The 16799-nt window shown below is 39.3% G+C and overlaps 1 protein-coding gene across 1 annotated transcript in view; it reads right to left on the bottom strand.

The window, feature by feature from the left end:
- The window catches only part of LOC122565544 (putative histone-lysine N-methyltransferase PRDM6), a 219929-nt gene extending 203440 nt beyond the window's left edge, over positions 1-16489 (bottom strand). The window contains exons 1-3 of the mRNA XM_043721601.1: positions 16427-16489; positions 15359-15846; positions 9286-9590 (exon numbers count right to left, since the gene is read on the bottom strand). Of these exons, the coding sequence (XP_043577536.1) occupies positions 9286-9590; positions 15359-15830 (777 nt within the window). The 5' untranslated portion in view covers positions 15831-15846; positions 16427-16489. The remainder of the gene's footprint in view (positions 1-9285; positions 9591-15358; positions 15847-16426) is intronic.
- Positions 16490-16799: the final 310 nt, after the last annotated feature.

Here is a 16799-nt window from a genome sequence, read left to right as displayed (position 1 = left end):
AACTGCAGCACACATTAAGAAACTTACAAAACAGAAAACACACTAAAAGGAAATACTGTTCATCCATTATATTCTGCTGTAAGACATGTTCTAGCTCATTGTCTCACATGAGATTCTTGCACTCATTACTAGAGAAGAATTTTCCCATTGTTTTCCTCACAGCCTTTTTCATGTTTGGGTTATTTTTTTCTCAGTTGATCTGCAAGGTTGGCTGAAGAATCCCATCTACAGAGTGTCAATCTGGCATTCCGAGCTAGCGCTCAGATCCCTGTTTTCAAGAACTCGTTGGAGTAGGACCAAAATCCAACTCTTATGACTCAGAGGCAAGATTGCTATCAATCTAACACCATTTGGATATAAGTATTCCAGAATATGTCTTCTTCATATTTTGAGCACATATTCAAATCTCCACTACTTGGAGTACCAGATTGGGGTTCAAATCCATCATTTACTGACTCAACAGTGAGACTGATAACACATAGCCAAGTGTTCATTCTGTAGCTGCTAAAATAGTTACAAATAATCAGCATTAACTGTATAGGCAATCTTAGTAGGTAACCTAGGGCCAAAATGCCTTAGAATTTTTGTCAGAGAAAGTGAGAACTGCAGATGCTGGTGACCAGAGAGTGGTGCTGGAAAAACACAGCATGTCAGGCAGCATCCAAGGAGCAGGAGAATCGATGTTTTGGGCATAAGCCCTTCATCAGGAATGAAAGGCTTATTCCTGATGAAGGGCTTATGTCCGAAATGGCCATTCTCCTGCTCCTCAGATGCTGCCTGACCTGCTGTGATTTTCCAGCACCACACTCTCAACTTAGAACCTCGGTCAACCTTGCACAAAATTCTGAGAGACAGAGGCCCAATTGGGCCAGGTTGGCACTGGTTTTAGGAGTTTCCAATTGTCTTTGCCCACTTTATCTGGGGAGATCTGTACACTGAATGAGTTGAGGAATCTCTAAATCAGCACATGCGAATCCCCACTCTTGCTGCAAAGCAGGATAGCAGCCTAGACATACTTCAAGAAAAGGATTCTCTTTTAAATTCTTAATGGTTGCCCACCATGTGAAGAGCTGAAGAATTCATGGCTGGGATCAAATAAATCGTCCACTCTGATGGTGGGTATTGGAAATGTCCCCAAAGTTTTGCATATGCCCATCTGCTTTGTACAAATGAGGTGCCCTCATTATTCTTTCAAAACCTTTATCAGAACAAAAATATCTATGCTGAAACCATATTACTGCAAGACCAGGAGGTCTTCTGCTGCAATGGGTGATTGCTACTCCTGTGCTGGATCTCCAAGTACAAGACCTACTCCAGGACTTGATAAGCAAGGATGGTGTGTTCACAATGGGTTAACTATCAATTTGTAAGGCTTTCTAATATGCCCCAGTGACAGACAGTAATACCAGTGGAGATTTCTTAGCAGACATATGGATGGAAAGAAAATTGGAACTTCTACCATCACTATTCACAGCTGCAGACCATGGCATGCATGTAAAGTGTACGTTTCCACAGAAACTCAGACTCCTCAGGGGACCAGTTTAGTTAGTTGACTGGGTGACTGTTATGGATCAGATTGATACAACAGCATGGGGTTAAACAAAATAAATTCTATTAAGTTTCTCAAACATTATTTTTCTTAATCAAATCCATGCAGGTTGGCTTTGCTTAATCCTTATTGCTGCTTAACCCATATTACTTACAAATAAATAAGAATGTGGGTCTCATGATATACATGAAATCCCAAAAGCATTTTAAGTTGTTCACAAGTAGGCGGGTATCCCATCAGGTAAAGTTGTTGAAAAGGCAGCAAAATAATTGAAATAATATGGCAAAAAGTCTTCTTTCCTGAGGGCAGAAAGAGCTATTGTTTAAGCGTCTGTTGTGACCACATCTCCACTGATGCAGTCTGTAAAACCACAGACTTTTTAACCACCTGTAGCCTACCTTGTTGCTGCTACATTGGTGTCAGATTTAGACTCTGGTATACCGTCTCTTTGTCTTCCCCTGCTGGCTACCTGCTCAAAGTAGATTGTCTGGCAAAGTTCAAATGGAGCCCAACATTTAAAATCTACTGCACATCAAACTCGAACTCAAAGGGTTCCTACCAAGAGTTAAAACTTATCAAAATTTGCTCGTACTGATACAGACTAATTCACCTATAAATTACCAAGTCTTTACTCATCTCTATAATTTAATAGGCATGTTACATTTTCTTTTCTGAGGATTGAAAAATGGCAGCTCAAACCTGCGCTATTTCCTTTCTGACTAGCTTCTATTTTGTAACCAGTTACACTTTTGCCTTTAAATTTGTTTATGGGATGAAGTCTCACTCTAGACTGACTCTCCAGTGTAGTTCTAAGCAAGTGTGGCTTTATGAGAACTATTGTGCACTGAAGAAAACATCATCCTCTCTGCCTATTTCTTGAATTTATGTGGATGTGAAACATTCATTGCAATGTTTAAAGAAGAACAATGAGATCACTTGGTTTCCTGGGAAGAACTCCTGCCTCTACCAACATGACCAAAAACAGATAAATTGGTCATTAATCTCATTGTTGTTTGTGGAATCCTGCAGACTGCATACTGAATGCTATGTTTGCTTACAGAACAACAATCACTGTATTTCAAAATAATTCAGAGTGACGCTTCTAAGAGCCATGATAAAGCACTGTACAAATGCAAACAATTTTTTACAGTTTTCAACAACACTGAACAAAATGTCTAGCAATGAACATGCTATCACTTCTCCCCAAATTGAGATAAGTCACCAAGGACCTGAACAGAATTTTGTGGAATATTACTGAATTATTGCAAATAATTTTGCATTATGTTTAAAATGTTATGACATTTGCTAAAGAAGTAAATTGTTGCCACAAATTCTTGCAAGTCTATGGGCTTTGGATTTGTAAGTCTATTTTTAATTGGCATTTTTTTCTTATAGCTCCCACTGTCTTGCAAATGCCTGGAAATAGCAAAAACATTATAAAAAAATACAACTGTAATTTTGCATATGAAAAATTGTGTTTATCATTATAACTGCGATTCATGTACTAAAATGTTATAAACACTAATGCAATTCTCTTTTCATTGCAGTATTTTATTATGGACAATACTATTAACTGTAGGAAATATAGGGAAGATATATGGAGTATGAGACACCATCATAAGTGCTCAGTTTGAATCCAGCTCAGACAGAAAAGCTGATCATTTCTGTTAACTGTAATTATACAACTGTCAGTGAAATGGCTTTGGGCAATCTCAATCTAGTTTTCAATCAGCCTGAGTAGACCGAACAAATCTGCATTTAATTTGCCGTGAATTGACATTAGGCTTGCCAGTCCCACTCAGAGAGACTTTCATGGGGACAATTGGTATAGAACATGGAATGCAACATAACAATGCACTCTTTTCAGACTCAGACATGTTAAAAAAAATTCTCTTAACTATTTTGTGCTCACAACGCATTCATCATAGCTAAATGACCCACTCTGGTATTTACATTTAGTAAAAATATTTATATCTTCTTCTAGAATGTTGTCACAACTTTTCTGAAATAGAATCCAGATTTTCCCTATTCGAGTCATAGAGTCATACAGCTTGGAGACAGACCCTTCGGTCCAACTCGTCCATTCTGACCAGATATCCTAAACTAATCTAGTCCTATTTACCAACACTTGGCTCCTATCCCTCTAAACCTTTCCTATTCATACATCCATCCAGATGCCTTTTAAATGTTGCAGTTGTACTAGCCTCCATCACTTCCTCTTGCAGCTCTATTGTTGGGGCAAAATAAAGAAAGCTTTAGATTGCATGTGGTCTTTGTAACAAATGGTCTGCTAATGACTTGGATCAATCTTACATACTGCAAAGGCTATGGACCCTGACAACATCCAGCAATGACACAGAAGCTTTATGCACAAAACAAACTGTGTCCCTAACCAAACTAGTGTAGTACGGCTAAAACACTGGAATCCACAGGTCAGAGATTTGGAATTCTGTGGTAAATCATCTCCTGTCTCATCAAAGGCTATACTGCACAAATCTGAAGTGCTACAGAATACTCTCTACATGCCTAGAAAATTGCAACTTCTAGAACAGTCAAGATGGCTGCCACAGTCCTGGGCAAAGCAATGTTTGATCAACATCCCACTCATTAAGTTAAATATTCACTTCTTCCAAATTGTTCATAGTGGCAGCAGTGTGCACTGTATGGAAGATGCACTATAGTAACTCACCAGAGCTCCATTGATGACACCTTCCAAAGTCATGACCTTTACTATCTGGGAAGGTAAGGAAGCAGATGCAAGAAAACACTACCACTGGTAAAATAATATTGCGGATGTACAGGACACTGATGAAGCCCCTTTTAAAATATTGCGTACAATTGTGATTTCCCTGCTATAGGAAAAATGTTGAAAAACCTGAGAGAGTTCAGAAAAGATTTACAAAGGTATTGCCAGGCTTGGAGGGTTTGAACTCTAGTGAGAGGCTGAATAGGCTGGGGCTATTTTCCCTGGAGCATCAGAGGCTGAGGGGTCACCTTATAGAGGATTATAAAATCATGAAGGGCATGGGATGGGTTGAATAGCCAAGGTCTTTTTCCCAGTGTAGGGGTGTCTAAAACAGAGGGTATAGGTTTAAGGTGAGAGGGACAAGCTTTAAAATGGACCACGCAGAGGTGAGGATGTGTATGGAATTACAATATTTAAAAAGATCTGAATAGGTGCATTTATAGGAAGGATTTAGAGGGATACAGGCCAAATACTGGCAAATGAGACTAGATTGGTTTAGAATATCTGGTCGGCCCGGAGGATTTGGACCGAAGGGCCTATTTCTGTATGACTCATTCCAAGCTGCATTTGACATAGAACGGAATCACTACTCTTTCACTCTCTTCCCAGCAGTACTGTGGATTTACCTGCATGAGGTGAGAAAAACAGTTCAAGAAGGTGGCTCATCATCATCTTTGCAAGATCAATTCTGGCAATTATAGATGAGAAACAAATTCTAGCAAGCAAGAAATGTCCACATCCCATTAAAACATGAAAAAATAATGATAAAAATCCACAACTTCATTTTGTTGAACTTTAATTAGTGCAAAAATGCCGATAGCGCAAACTTGAAAGTAGCAAATCAAAAACCGTCCTGAAAACTGAACAGGAATAAGAAAACAGTCCTGGCTTTTCAACACTATAATCACAGTTTCAATTGAGTATTAAGAGTACAACAAAGTACAAAAACAAGGAAAGAACTCGCAACCTATTTTGTGCAGCACTTCCACAGTCCATATAAAGTATATCAGATGTTCATATCTCAAAGATTCTAGCTTATTTTGAAGTAAATTATATAGAAGCATAATGAAAGAGCCATGATCCATTTTGCGAAGAGAATTCAAAATGACATGATCAATTTTTTCAAGATTGTGGAGATAATTGCAACTTGATACTGCCAAACAATTCAATAGTCGTAAAGATATTTTTAAAAAATTCAATTTACAATGTAAGAAAATACTCACCCAACTTCTCAAGTCTTGTTTGAACTTTGTAACTTTGAAACTCTAACAGTATAGGTTAATTAGGTAGCTGTATCTGCATTATCAAAGCATTTTAAACAACTGGATTACAAAAACATTTCCAGCAAAGATTAAAGGTTTTTTTCTTTGAAAGTAAAATTATAGACAGATATTAACAGTTAGTTAATACCAATGCCCTTTTATTGCATCCATCATCCAAAATGTTAATATTAGCCTTGTCAGGAATCAAAATAATATTGGACTTGTTGAATTTTCACTACTAATGCAAGCAATATATCATTGGATATTATTCCAGATGTGCTTTCCCATTTGGAGAGCTATTGGGGTCGCATCAGTTCCTAGTACTCTAAGGAATAACATGAATGTCTGTCTTGATGGCCATCAGTGACACCTGAATTCCAGAAAGCACAATGAGACAGATTTTGATGGAGAGGGAAAGCTGGTAGTACATCCATTAGTTAGACTAATAATTGCACATTTAGCCCAGATTTATATCAAGATAGAGCACATCCCACTGTGCTGGAAGAAGTCACGCATTGCAAGATCAACCTCCTAAGCTGCCATCTCTCATTTCTCTGGGGCAGAGATTGGATCGGGCTGTATTTCACACACATGTTGCCATTTAAATAACCAGCTGCCTCCACTGATTTGGGATTTTGGAGTCCCTGGGATTTGAAACTTTGAGTGTGGAGAATTAACCAGGTAGCAGCAGATCTGTTCTCAATGAATTCCTTTTGGATATCAGGGTACCCCTTTGGAGTAGTAAGGTACCCCTGCAGATATGGAATTCCTAGAAGCATGGTACTCATCCACAAACTCCATCAACAAACACATCGACCTGGACCCAATATACCGGCCACTACAGCGGACAGCTGAAACTGACAACCGGAAGCGGCAGGGACAGCCCACTATAAATGCCGGAGGAAACACCACAGAAGCGCTTCACAGGAGGCTCCCAAGCACTGAGGATGTCACCTAGACAGGGGACGAAATGTTTGCAACAAAAATTTCCAGCTCAGCGAACAGAACCACAACAAGTATCAATCTGTCAAGGACTGTCCACAAATATAAAACTGAGCCATGAGCTCTATGGGGAGTTAGGGGGTGTGAGAGATAATGTTGAGGCAGCGTTATGTTCTCCCCTTTTGAATCAGCTGCTAGGACATAATTAGTGGAGGTAAGACACCTTTGGTCGAGTGAAGATACCCTTTGAATTCATGATAAATCATGCTCGTGTTAAAATGTTCATACATTCACTGTGACTGGCAAAGCTGTTAAGGGACTTATGTTAACAAATGGGACTAGATTAGGTTAGGATATTTGGTTGGCATGGACGAGTTGGACTGAAGGGTCTGTTTCCATGCTGTACATCTCTATGACTATATGACTCTAAACTGTCCCAAAGATATGTGGAGTTAAAATCATGCAAGATATTTCAGAACGCCTGGCCATATATAACCATTATAAGATTTGTGCTGTGTGACTGATTTTCACAATAGGGTACTTATTGACAGATAGCTATGACCACTTATCGAATGGAAATGTTTGTTCACGGAAGTTATGAAGCACTTGTGTGTAGACTCGATTTACATAAAGGAACGGTTAAACCAATTTCAATGTTAGGGTGATTTGTGTATCAATGACAGTGTGTTCTTTTCAATAGTGAATGGTAACTTTGTTTTCTGTCAGGTTGCCTCCTGATTGATGCCTAATTCTGATAATAGCTGAGTTAGCATGGAGATGGAAGGGCATAGGGAAGTGGGAAGGTATTATGATTCAGTATAGAGGTGATAGAGGGCTATGGGGACCATTGTGCATATAGTTGACAAGAGCTCATAGACATGAATAGACTGCCATTGCAAGTATGAAAACCTGTGGAATTTCCTAAATGGGCACAGTGTGACATTACAGGATATAAGGAGCCAGATGAGGTGAATAAGTTAGCATAGCAGTATGAAGGGCCAGTGGGATGGGCACAGAAGCACAGGTTGGTATGAATGGGACATAGAGAGTAAGGGATGAGAGCAAGATGGAAGTTTGTTGTTTTTACCTTTATTTTTAATCTTTGAGTAAAGTGTCAAAAGTCCCCAGGCAGGCTTTATGCACTGGTCATTTTGGGAACTGGCAAGCGTTTAGACTCTTCCTGGGATGCCCAGTCTGAATCCCAATCCAGAAACCCCTCACCCCCACTGGACTGAATTTAAAGCGTGGGCATGAATTTCTCATGAATAGGCACCCTCAACTCAGGAATGCAAATTGGGGCCTTATTGTTTAAATTATTGCTGCCCACAAAGTCACTGGAAGTGTAAGCTGGTAACAGTGCAGCAAGGGTAACAGGATCATTGATAACCTTAGTGAACAACAGAACAGATATCATCTTAAACAATGAGATTAAAGGATTAAGAAACAAAATTAGAAAGTACTGAAAAGAAGTGTTTAATAGAGTGGTGCATTCAATGTCAAATCAGGTACAGAAGGAGAAATAAGGAGAGAAAAAGAGAAAAGTAGAATTTTAAAAATCATTTTTCCTTTTTCATGTTTAAAACCTCCTAAATTATTTCGCAACCAGAAGAAACTAGGTTCCACGCTTATGATTGTTTATTTTCTGGCTAAGAGAGTTGATTGGCAGTGATTAACAATTATTGTATCATTAAAAAGTTAATTTCATTGATAAATGGCATGCTTGACTTTCTGAGCAATTAATTTGGAAACACAGCCATTTCATGAAAATCACATGGACATTAAGTGTGGGATGCAGTTTCAATAGGTTAATGGCAAGCTGCAGAAATGAGCTAGAAACTTGTGGTGATTCACAATTAACGTGGTATTTCCACTCTGCTTGAAGCTGTTGGCTGATATGAGGGTGAATAAGTTGTATTTCATTCAGATACGTTTTGTTTAGCCAGCATGTGCTACTCTTCATTGCATATTCAACTTGTTGAATATTTCAATAGTTCTAAGACCTCATGTTAATGTTATGGCTCATATGTCAGAACAGTGCTTAAAACAACAAATATGAGTGTGAAAATATCTACATTTCTTGCAGTGCCCCATTTATGTGCAGACAATAATTATTAAAATAAGAAATATATTTCAAATCAATGCCTGCAAAGATAAAGTACCATCCCCCCCAAAAAAGTCAGTTATAAAAACATGCATTACTCTTTTTAAGTAGAAAATATACTGCAAACAAAGACGTGGAAAATGTCACAGTCATCACAGTATATGATGAATTGTTTCTAAATGACCAGAACTCATTGTTGGCAAACTATCTGTTCAGTCTCATGCAGAAATTAAAAACATGAATTGTAAAGGCCTGTATCACAAGTAGACTGATATGTTCAGTCCAAAAGGAGTTAAAGAGGCTCCAAAAATGGGTTTAACTATATATTATATTATTGATCATTTATTTCTAATATAGCTGAAGTAGTATGATTTCCATATTCTTAATGTTGTGTCATGTCACTTTTACAAGACTTGTTTTTGACATTCTCATCAAAACATTTGTCTTTAAAAGGTCATTCTTGTCATTAGAGTGTGATGTCAAATTCAACAACACTCGAGATATTTCATACAAACAATATATTTCATACAAATATATATCATACATACAATATTATTGTATATAACATCTTATTCTATTGCATGGCCATGTTGTACCTTTGATGTAACATTTACAATGCAAATTAATGGATGAATGGTGCAAAACTTGCTAATGTTCAAGTAGTTTAAGGTCAATTGCTTCTTACCTCCCAGAGATGACGACTGTTCTTGAGAGCTCCAACTTGTACTTTTTCTCTGGAGATAGCAACTCCCTGGTAAGGCCCAAGCCAGGTTCCCTGTGGAATGCGTTGTGCTGCACAGATGCCATAGCCCAGGCCTGGCACGGTGCTTGTACATAAGCACACTTCGCGTGGCAACTCACGCAGGCCACACGGCACATCAGGTGGAGGTGCAGCTGCACTGCTGCTTGTACCCACTAGGCGACGCAGTGAGTGTAGTGGCCCATGCATTGGGCACTCACCATTCCGATTGTCAGCACACATGTCACAACCTAAGGAGAGAAGGACAATTTAGACTAGTCAGTGAAGGAAAAACCACTTAGTCTAAAAGATAGTGGAACGGGCATGGATTAGACTTAGAGACCAGAACAGGGTCATAGTTTAATCTGGCAGCAAAGAAAGGAGGTTGGACTGAAAGGAGGTTAGACAGAGAACAAAATAGGTTAAATCAAGTCATAAGTGAAAGGGCAAGTTTGGCTGAGTGGCAAGTGGGCTGATGTATTTCATTGAATGGCAAAGAAAGGAGAACAGATAGAAAACGGGTTACTCTAATCAGCAAGAAAGAAGAACTGGGAAAGAAGAGGTACAGACCACTACTGTACTAATAATTATAATTAGATTTGTACAATGTCTTTCATATTGAAGCCTCTCAAAGTACTTCTTGCCATACATTTTTAAAATGTAGTAAATGTTGGGTAGAAAGGCAGATCATTAGCAATGAGCTACACTCGAAGGTGAGGGAGTGAGCAAGATAAGGTGAGTAACCAAGGAACTGAAGATGCTTCATTCAATCCTTAATGGATATTTAGAGGGACAGGCTAAACTAGACAGCAAGAAGGAAGGTTAGATTAGAATGAACGATCTGAGAGTGGAGATGGAATTAACTGAGTAGTGAGGAAGATATGAGGTTAGAATACTTGCCAACTATCAGGGCTGATGAAAAGGGTTGTAAGGGGGGAGACCGAGACAGTCGATTAGTGAAAGGAGACAGCAGGAAACAGCAAATGTCAACTTATTCCTTACTCAGCTTATTGCGATTTACAACAAAAGTTAAAGACTATTTATTATACAGACTTCAGCAATTCAGACGGCATACAGACATCGTCATTTTTTTGTAAAGGCAAAAATGGAAGAATTTGTTTCGGTTTCTTCAAGCGTTTAGAAAAAAGTCATGTTCCTTTGTGTTGTTCACCAGTGAAAAGTCTAAAATCAGATGGAGAGCTACATCCCAATCACGTCTTCAACTAAATATAAACATTAAGAGCTTTATAGTTTTTTTCTTAAAAATGTCATTCCCAAATCCTGTCCTGGATAATTGTTTTAATTGACCACTTACGTAGTGTAGTGTTTACATTTGGAAGCAAAGACTTTTCTCAGTAACTGCTACCTGTCTATCGCTATATCATAGTTTATGCCGAAAGTATGAAAAAAATTACCTTTCTACAGCGATGATTTAATTTGCATGTTTTCCTGTTTCATTGAGAGGGTTGCAGTCTGTAATATTGCATTGTCCAGAGATGCAGTATGTACGCGAATTAACCTCTCCGTCCACACCAAGGAGTTCTTCAATTAATCCATACAACAGTGTCGTGCTGCCAATCTTCCTACAAATTAGTCTGCATTTTGCAGTCGCTAAGTACCTTATTGCAGAGCACGAGTATCACATTTAATTCTTCGGGGGTGGCGGGGGGAGATGCTGGCAGATAGCAATGTGTTGAAGTATTCTAACACGGTTTTAGGCGCGGTTTTAATTGTTTCTCTTTGATTTGGAAACTTGGGAATATACTCAGGAGTAATTGCCACGATCCACCGCAATGTGACGGGAGGACATCTTAATCCAATCTCTAAAGCAGCAAGAAATGTGTCATAAATGGCTTGGCTATGATAAATGGCTTACCATTATGAATTCAGCAACAGGTTCAGACACAAAGATGCGCGAGAAATTATTCGGGCATGTCCCATTGCCCAGAATGTAAGGTCACGGCAAATGAATTATTTTCTTATTTAAAATAGAGAGAGCTTGTTTCTCAATTTAATTAATTTCCAAAACTAGTATCTAGCCACGATTGATTGATGACATTCTTCCAAATCCAACAATTCATTTTACTGTCGAACTATAATTCATCCGACATATTTTAATTGTCAGAATCCGATTGAGCGCGATTCTCGGCGGGAACGTTTGAAATAAGTTGCCTTACACTCACAAAATTCTTCAGACAGCGAATTGTGTGAACTTTGGGGTTTATAAATAGTGTTCTGAATGAGTTATAAACATAGATTTTAACAATTAAAAAGTCCAGGTGACTTATCAGATGCTGTAGAAAGGACAGTGACGGTGTGAAGCTAGACCAGTAAACACTGCGGTTTATCCAATCAGTGGACTGACAATGTATACCGTTGTGCAACAGAATTTGCCACTCAGCCTTGTCTCTGTAGTTTTGTTGCTCTGACTGTACATGCCCGATGGATGGAAACTCCTTGGTGTGGTCGTGTTGAGCTATCGAAGCTGGTTTTTTTTATGAATGGGAGAAGGACAGTCAGAACAGGACTGGAACCAATCGAAACTGGCGCCTATTCCTTCCCTGGCTGGTCTTCAACTTTTTCACAAAACTGAGCCTCTTTTCTAACCCAAATGAACTGTCGCCCGCCCCAAGTTTTCCTTCTCAGCTCAAAGTTTACAGCATTAAAACTGCTGGGTTAAACTAGAAATTTCCATTAAATTGTTGAGTTTTATTTTTAAAATATTAATGCAAATAAACAAGCATGCTCACATACTCACATCCCCAACAAACACGCACATACCTCATTTTAACTTTGATTGAAGATGTTGTAATATTTCCGTACAATACTGTCAATGATTTTTGATGTTAAATAAATTATATCCAACAGTCTCAGATATTTTAGATTATTATGCGTGTTTGGTTACAATATAAGAGTGGGAAACACTCGGTTAAACATGCTTATTGAACCCGCTATTATTGTCGTGTCCTCTGTCTGAAACCACACAGAAACGACATCAGCAAATCCGAGTTTTGAAGTCCAGAGTTTAATAGGGCTACACAGTACTGTTTCGTTCAAGACAATCTATGCATCGTGTCTTGTACGACAATCATCCAAAACATTTACAGCCATTCAGCACAGAGGAGCTACAAGTCCTAAACTGTGGACAATTGCTCCGTATATACGTGGTTTATTGCAGTCAAAATGGTTTAAAAGTTCCAATACATTGTACACTTGGAGGCTCCGTCTCCCGACCATATGCTGAGTGGAAACAAAATGTTTTAATTGAATTAAATTCCAGGATTGCAGATTCTTCCCTAAACTCGTAGTGAAACTTTTTAAGAGTCCTACATTTTTCTCAAGCATTGCTTGGACGCTTCTATCTAACTTGACAGTGAGACAGGAATAACCTGAATTACTCAGAAAGCTGCCCTAATGTCAAAATACGGTATTCCTTTGTTAAAAAAAATTTTTTATTACTTCCCGTTAGTTTTCATACAGACAGGACTGTTCAGATGAAATATTCCCACGACTAACTGTAAGTGAGTAAAGTAACAGTAAGCAAAGTTCCTCTATGTTTAATCTCTGGTCAACATGATCTGCACCCACAGTTCAACCTTCGTGATCACTTTGAAAGCGATACTTTTTAAAAGAACAATGTCGATATTCTTACTTATTTGAAGTTGTGAGCTATTACATATCACACACGCTGTATGGTTAATCTGAGGCGACAGGGAAATTACACAGAACAAAATACAAATGGCACAAAAAAGCATTTGTCTATTAGATAGATGTATTTCCAAATACTCAATATTAGAACGTCATTCGACTGAATAATTTTGTTTTGCTGTCAATACAAGATTGCATTGAATTGGCAGATTAATATATTTGCAACCTATCCGCCCATATATTCATTAATGAGGCAATGGTCTCTGCTCCAAAGCATAAATTCCAAATTGTAAGTCGTTAGATAAGTTTCTATCAGAACGATCATGATATGTTTTATATAAAAATATGTAAATCAGATCGGCGACATACTGTATTAATTATGCAAAAACAATAGAATTATGTAAATATAAAAATATGTTCTCTCAGATTGCAATGCAACTGGAGTAAACAGTTGTACTGTGAGTACTTCACTCGGATGTGTCTTGCTGTGTTTCCTACCAATACTTGGTGTGTTCCTGGTTACACAGAGGACTGGGACGACTGTACGGTGGGTAGCTGATTGGATTTTACCAGGTTGACGGAGTTTGGGGGGGGGGGGGGGGGGCGGGGTGAAGAAAGACAGATAGGATTTTTAGATAAAACTACGGCTGGTCCCTAAGAGACCCAAACAATACCGAGATGATGAATAGCATCTCTGAGGCGATCGATCGGTGCCCTGATACAGTCGATTCGGCGAGCTTTCTCCAGAAAACTAGTGGCAATTAATTGTGTCTTGTCCGCTCATCGCTCATCTTTGTGTGGCAGTTATCGACGGAGATTAGTGCTGATGGACCATTTTATCACGTTAAATAAACATTTACCACCTTTCAACCAAAGGAAATGTGGATAATAAAGCTATAGTTAGAGAAGGTAGCCATTCTTGAAATGACCGCTTAGTTTATGAAGAATATGTGCTAATTTGACACCTTCGATATTTTGGGCTACTTTATTTGCAGTTGTTGAAAGAATTCAGGGGAGGGAAGTTGGTTGACGGTTATCAGTTAATTCTGTAACTTCAAGATCCATCCCAGTCTTAACAGTAAAATCTTTCACTGGTTTCTGTTTACCTCAGCATCTATAAGGACCTTGCTCATTCATCCAAGCTGTTGTATATATGAAATGAGTTATCTCAGCTTAGCTGTTGAGAAAAAAAATCGATCAAACAGAAAAGTATCTATGGATTCCAGAAAACAAATGTTTGGCTCGAGTCTGAAGATGATGGAATTATACTCCTGCATCCACATCCCTATCAACTAGTTTAAATGTTCCACTGTTTTGAAGTAAAAGGTGCCAGCGGGAATAATCGGAGCCTCTCACAGTGAGAGGGTTCTTTTAATAAAAAAAATGTCTTAACCTTAGAGCTGACCTAAAATCACGTTTAGTTTTATTCTGTGCAGAGTTTTCAAACACCTATTTAAACCAGGGCTTTAATTATGAAGCCCATTAATCTTGGCTGAAAAGAATGTCTTCAACTCTTTGCTGTCTTTTGGACTTGTGTCTCGCCTCTGACTCAGGCATATTCCATGTCAAATTGCGCATTACTGCATTAGGTATTTGCAAGCTGTCTGAAGACTTTTTTAAAGTTTGCTGGTATGTTAAACTGCCACTATTTTGATGTTTTTCCGAATTGGTCTGTATTGTCGGTCAAACAGTTTGGGATAATTTACCTGAAAAAAAAACTTTTCATAGGACCATTGACTGAGGGATGTTTTCACTTGTTTTGACCTCTTCGTTGGGTTTTTAAGAAATGCCTGAGCACCAGTTTGTACAAACGCAAAGGAAGGATAGCTCCAAGCAGAGCCCATGCTAAAGAGCGACTTCTGTCACTTGGCAATCTCTCTTATTGATTCCGAGAAAGGGGATGTTTGATTCGGTCGAGTTTCAAGCCAAACCACAATAAGGCAGCATCTTCAGGGTGTTAAGCACTATTGTATTCCTTATTTTAAAAAAATGATGGATTTACGCCGCATATTGTTCCAATTTCGCTTCAAACCAGTCGCCTTTGATTTGATATCGGGCCGGGAGAGCTGGTGAAAACTTTATACAGGCATTTTGAAAATCAAAACTTTGTACGTCAACGGCTGGGAATATTGTCTGGGAGACTCCTTATATGAGATTGCAGGAAATTTATGATCCAGCTTTGGTCCACTATTATCTAACTGTGCTGCAGTATGTTGGGATGAACTTTCTAATTGAGTGAATCAAATGTTCCACTTACTTGACAATCTGTTTGGTCTGTGTTGCAATTTGAAATCTATTTCCTTTGTTAAAGTTCTGGGGAGGGAGGTATGACAGGCGATATATTGGAGAGTGACAGATATGATTTACTCACGGTTATTGGGGTCTGTGGTGTGGTTGTTGACCGGGATGATCTCCATTCTCTGCTGCCCGTACAGGTAATAGTCCAGGTCTTCTGTTGTGAAGGAGAATGGCGGGATCCTCTCCGGCCCCGAGGAGCTCAGTTCTTTGCCTTGGTTGCCGTTGAGCGCCGAGGGCGGATCAGAAACCGGGCGCTGCCCCAGCACCGAGATCTGCGGCACAGAAACCGGGGTCAAGCCGGAGAAAGACAGGGAACACGCCGAAGAAGAGGACGAGGAGGCGGATGAGGAGGTGAGAGGTCCAGAGTGCTGGCGGAGGCTGTCGTTTGCCGGGCCAGCTCTATCGAGTGACTGGAGCTGACTGGGAATCACTGTCAGGGAGCCGATCTTCAGCTGTGTCTGGGGGAAAAGCTGCTTCCAGTGTTGCATGTAGGCAGGGTCGACCTTCAGGAAAGCGGATCCACTGGTCTCGCTGGGTTTCATCATCTCAATTGACTTCCAACTTTAATAATAACAACAAATACAGTCACTAAGCATAGCTTGCACAAAACTGACTTTCATAAGTTATTCTTTAGCAGGCATATCCTTAGATTTTATTCGCAAGATATAAAATGAAATGTTTATGATGAATATGTTGTTATCTCAGCGCAAACAGGCTTTAGCGGGAGCGGTGATGAACTGTAAGTTGTGTTACATCCAGATACTGAACTACACCGAGTTTGAATCTATGAACGGCCCGCGTCTAACAGTTCAAGTGACAGGTCAAATAAATTATAAAGTATTGTACGATTCTCTAACACAACGCACTAAAAGTAGCCGGAATCCAAAATGTCATATGACAAAGGGGCATTTTGAAAACACATGGATTTAGTTTCGCTTCGGTTACTAAGGGTCTAGACACCGCCTGAATATCAGGGTGTGACACTGTCTTTTCTCTCCGGCTTTTTTCATAGAAGTACATTATAACGTAACAACTTGGAGAAAACTTGCAGGAGCCGTGGACCAACTGCCCAACTTGGAACTGACGTCCTTCTGTGCAATTATAATACACCGCCGTGGGAGACCGCTTTTGCATGACTTACCTACGAGATGTTATTCCAATCAGCGTTCCGACTGTTCGAACAGAAACGCCGTGCTTTCTATAAGTCTACTTCCGCATTTATCCTATAAGGACGGTTATTATGTGGGAATCGCCGTGCGTTAGATTCGAGCCACGGGATTGTGTTCATCTATGAGGTCCCTGTAACGTTTACAGTCTGACTTGGAGCAGGACACGTGGTTTTTTACGACAGCACAGATTTGGCAGTGGACGGGGGAGGGGGGAATGTAACGTTGATGAAAACTGGAAAGTAACCACACCCCATTACATACAAACCCCAGCCATGTCAACCACATGTTAGAACATTTCTCTAAAGATAACACTTAAACCTGACAGCACAGCAAACACTCCTGGGA

Source organism: Chiloscyllium plagiosum, chromosome 2 (assembly GCF_004010195.1).
Source record: "Chiloscyllium plagiosum isolate BGI_BamShark_2017 chromosome 2, ASM401019v2, whole genome shotgun sequence".
In the NCBI taxonomy this organism is placed as follows: domain Eukaryota; kingdom Metazoa; phylum Chordata; class Chondrichthyes; order Orectolobiformes; family Hemiscylliidae; genus Chiloscyllium; species Chiloscyllium plagiosum.
Note: the sequence above shows the minus strand (reverse complement) of the source record. Positions and strands in the feature narration are given on the sequence as shown.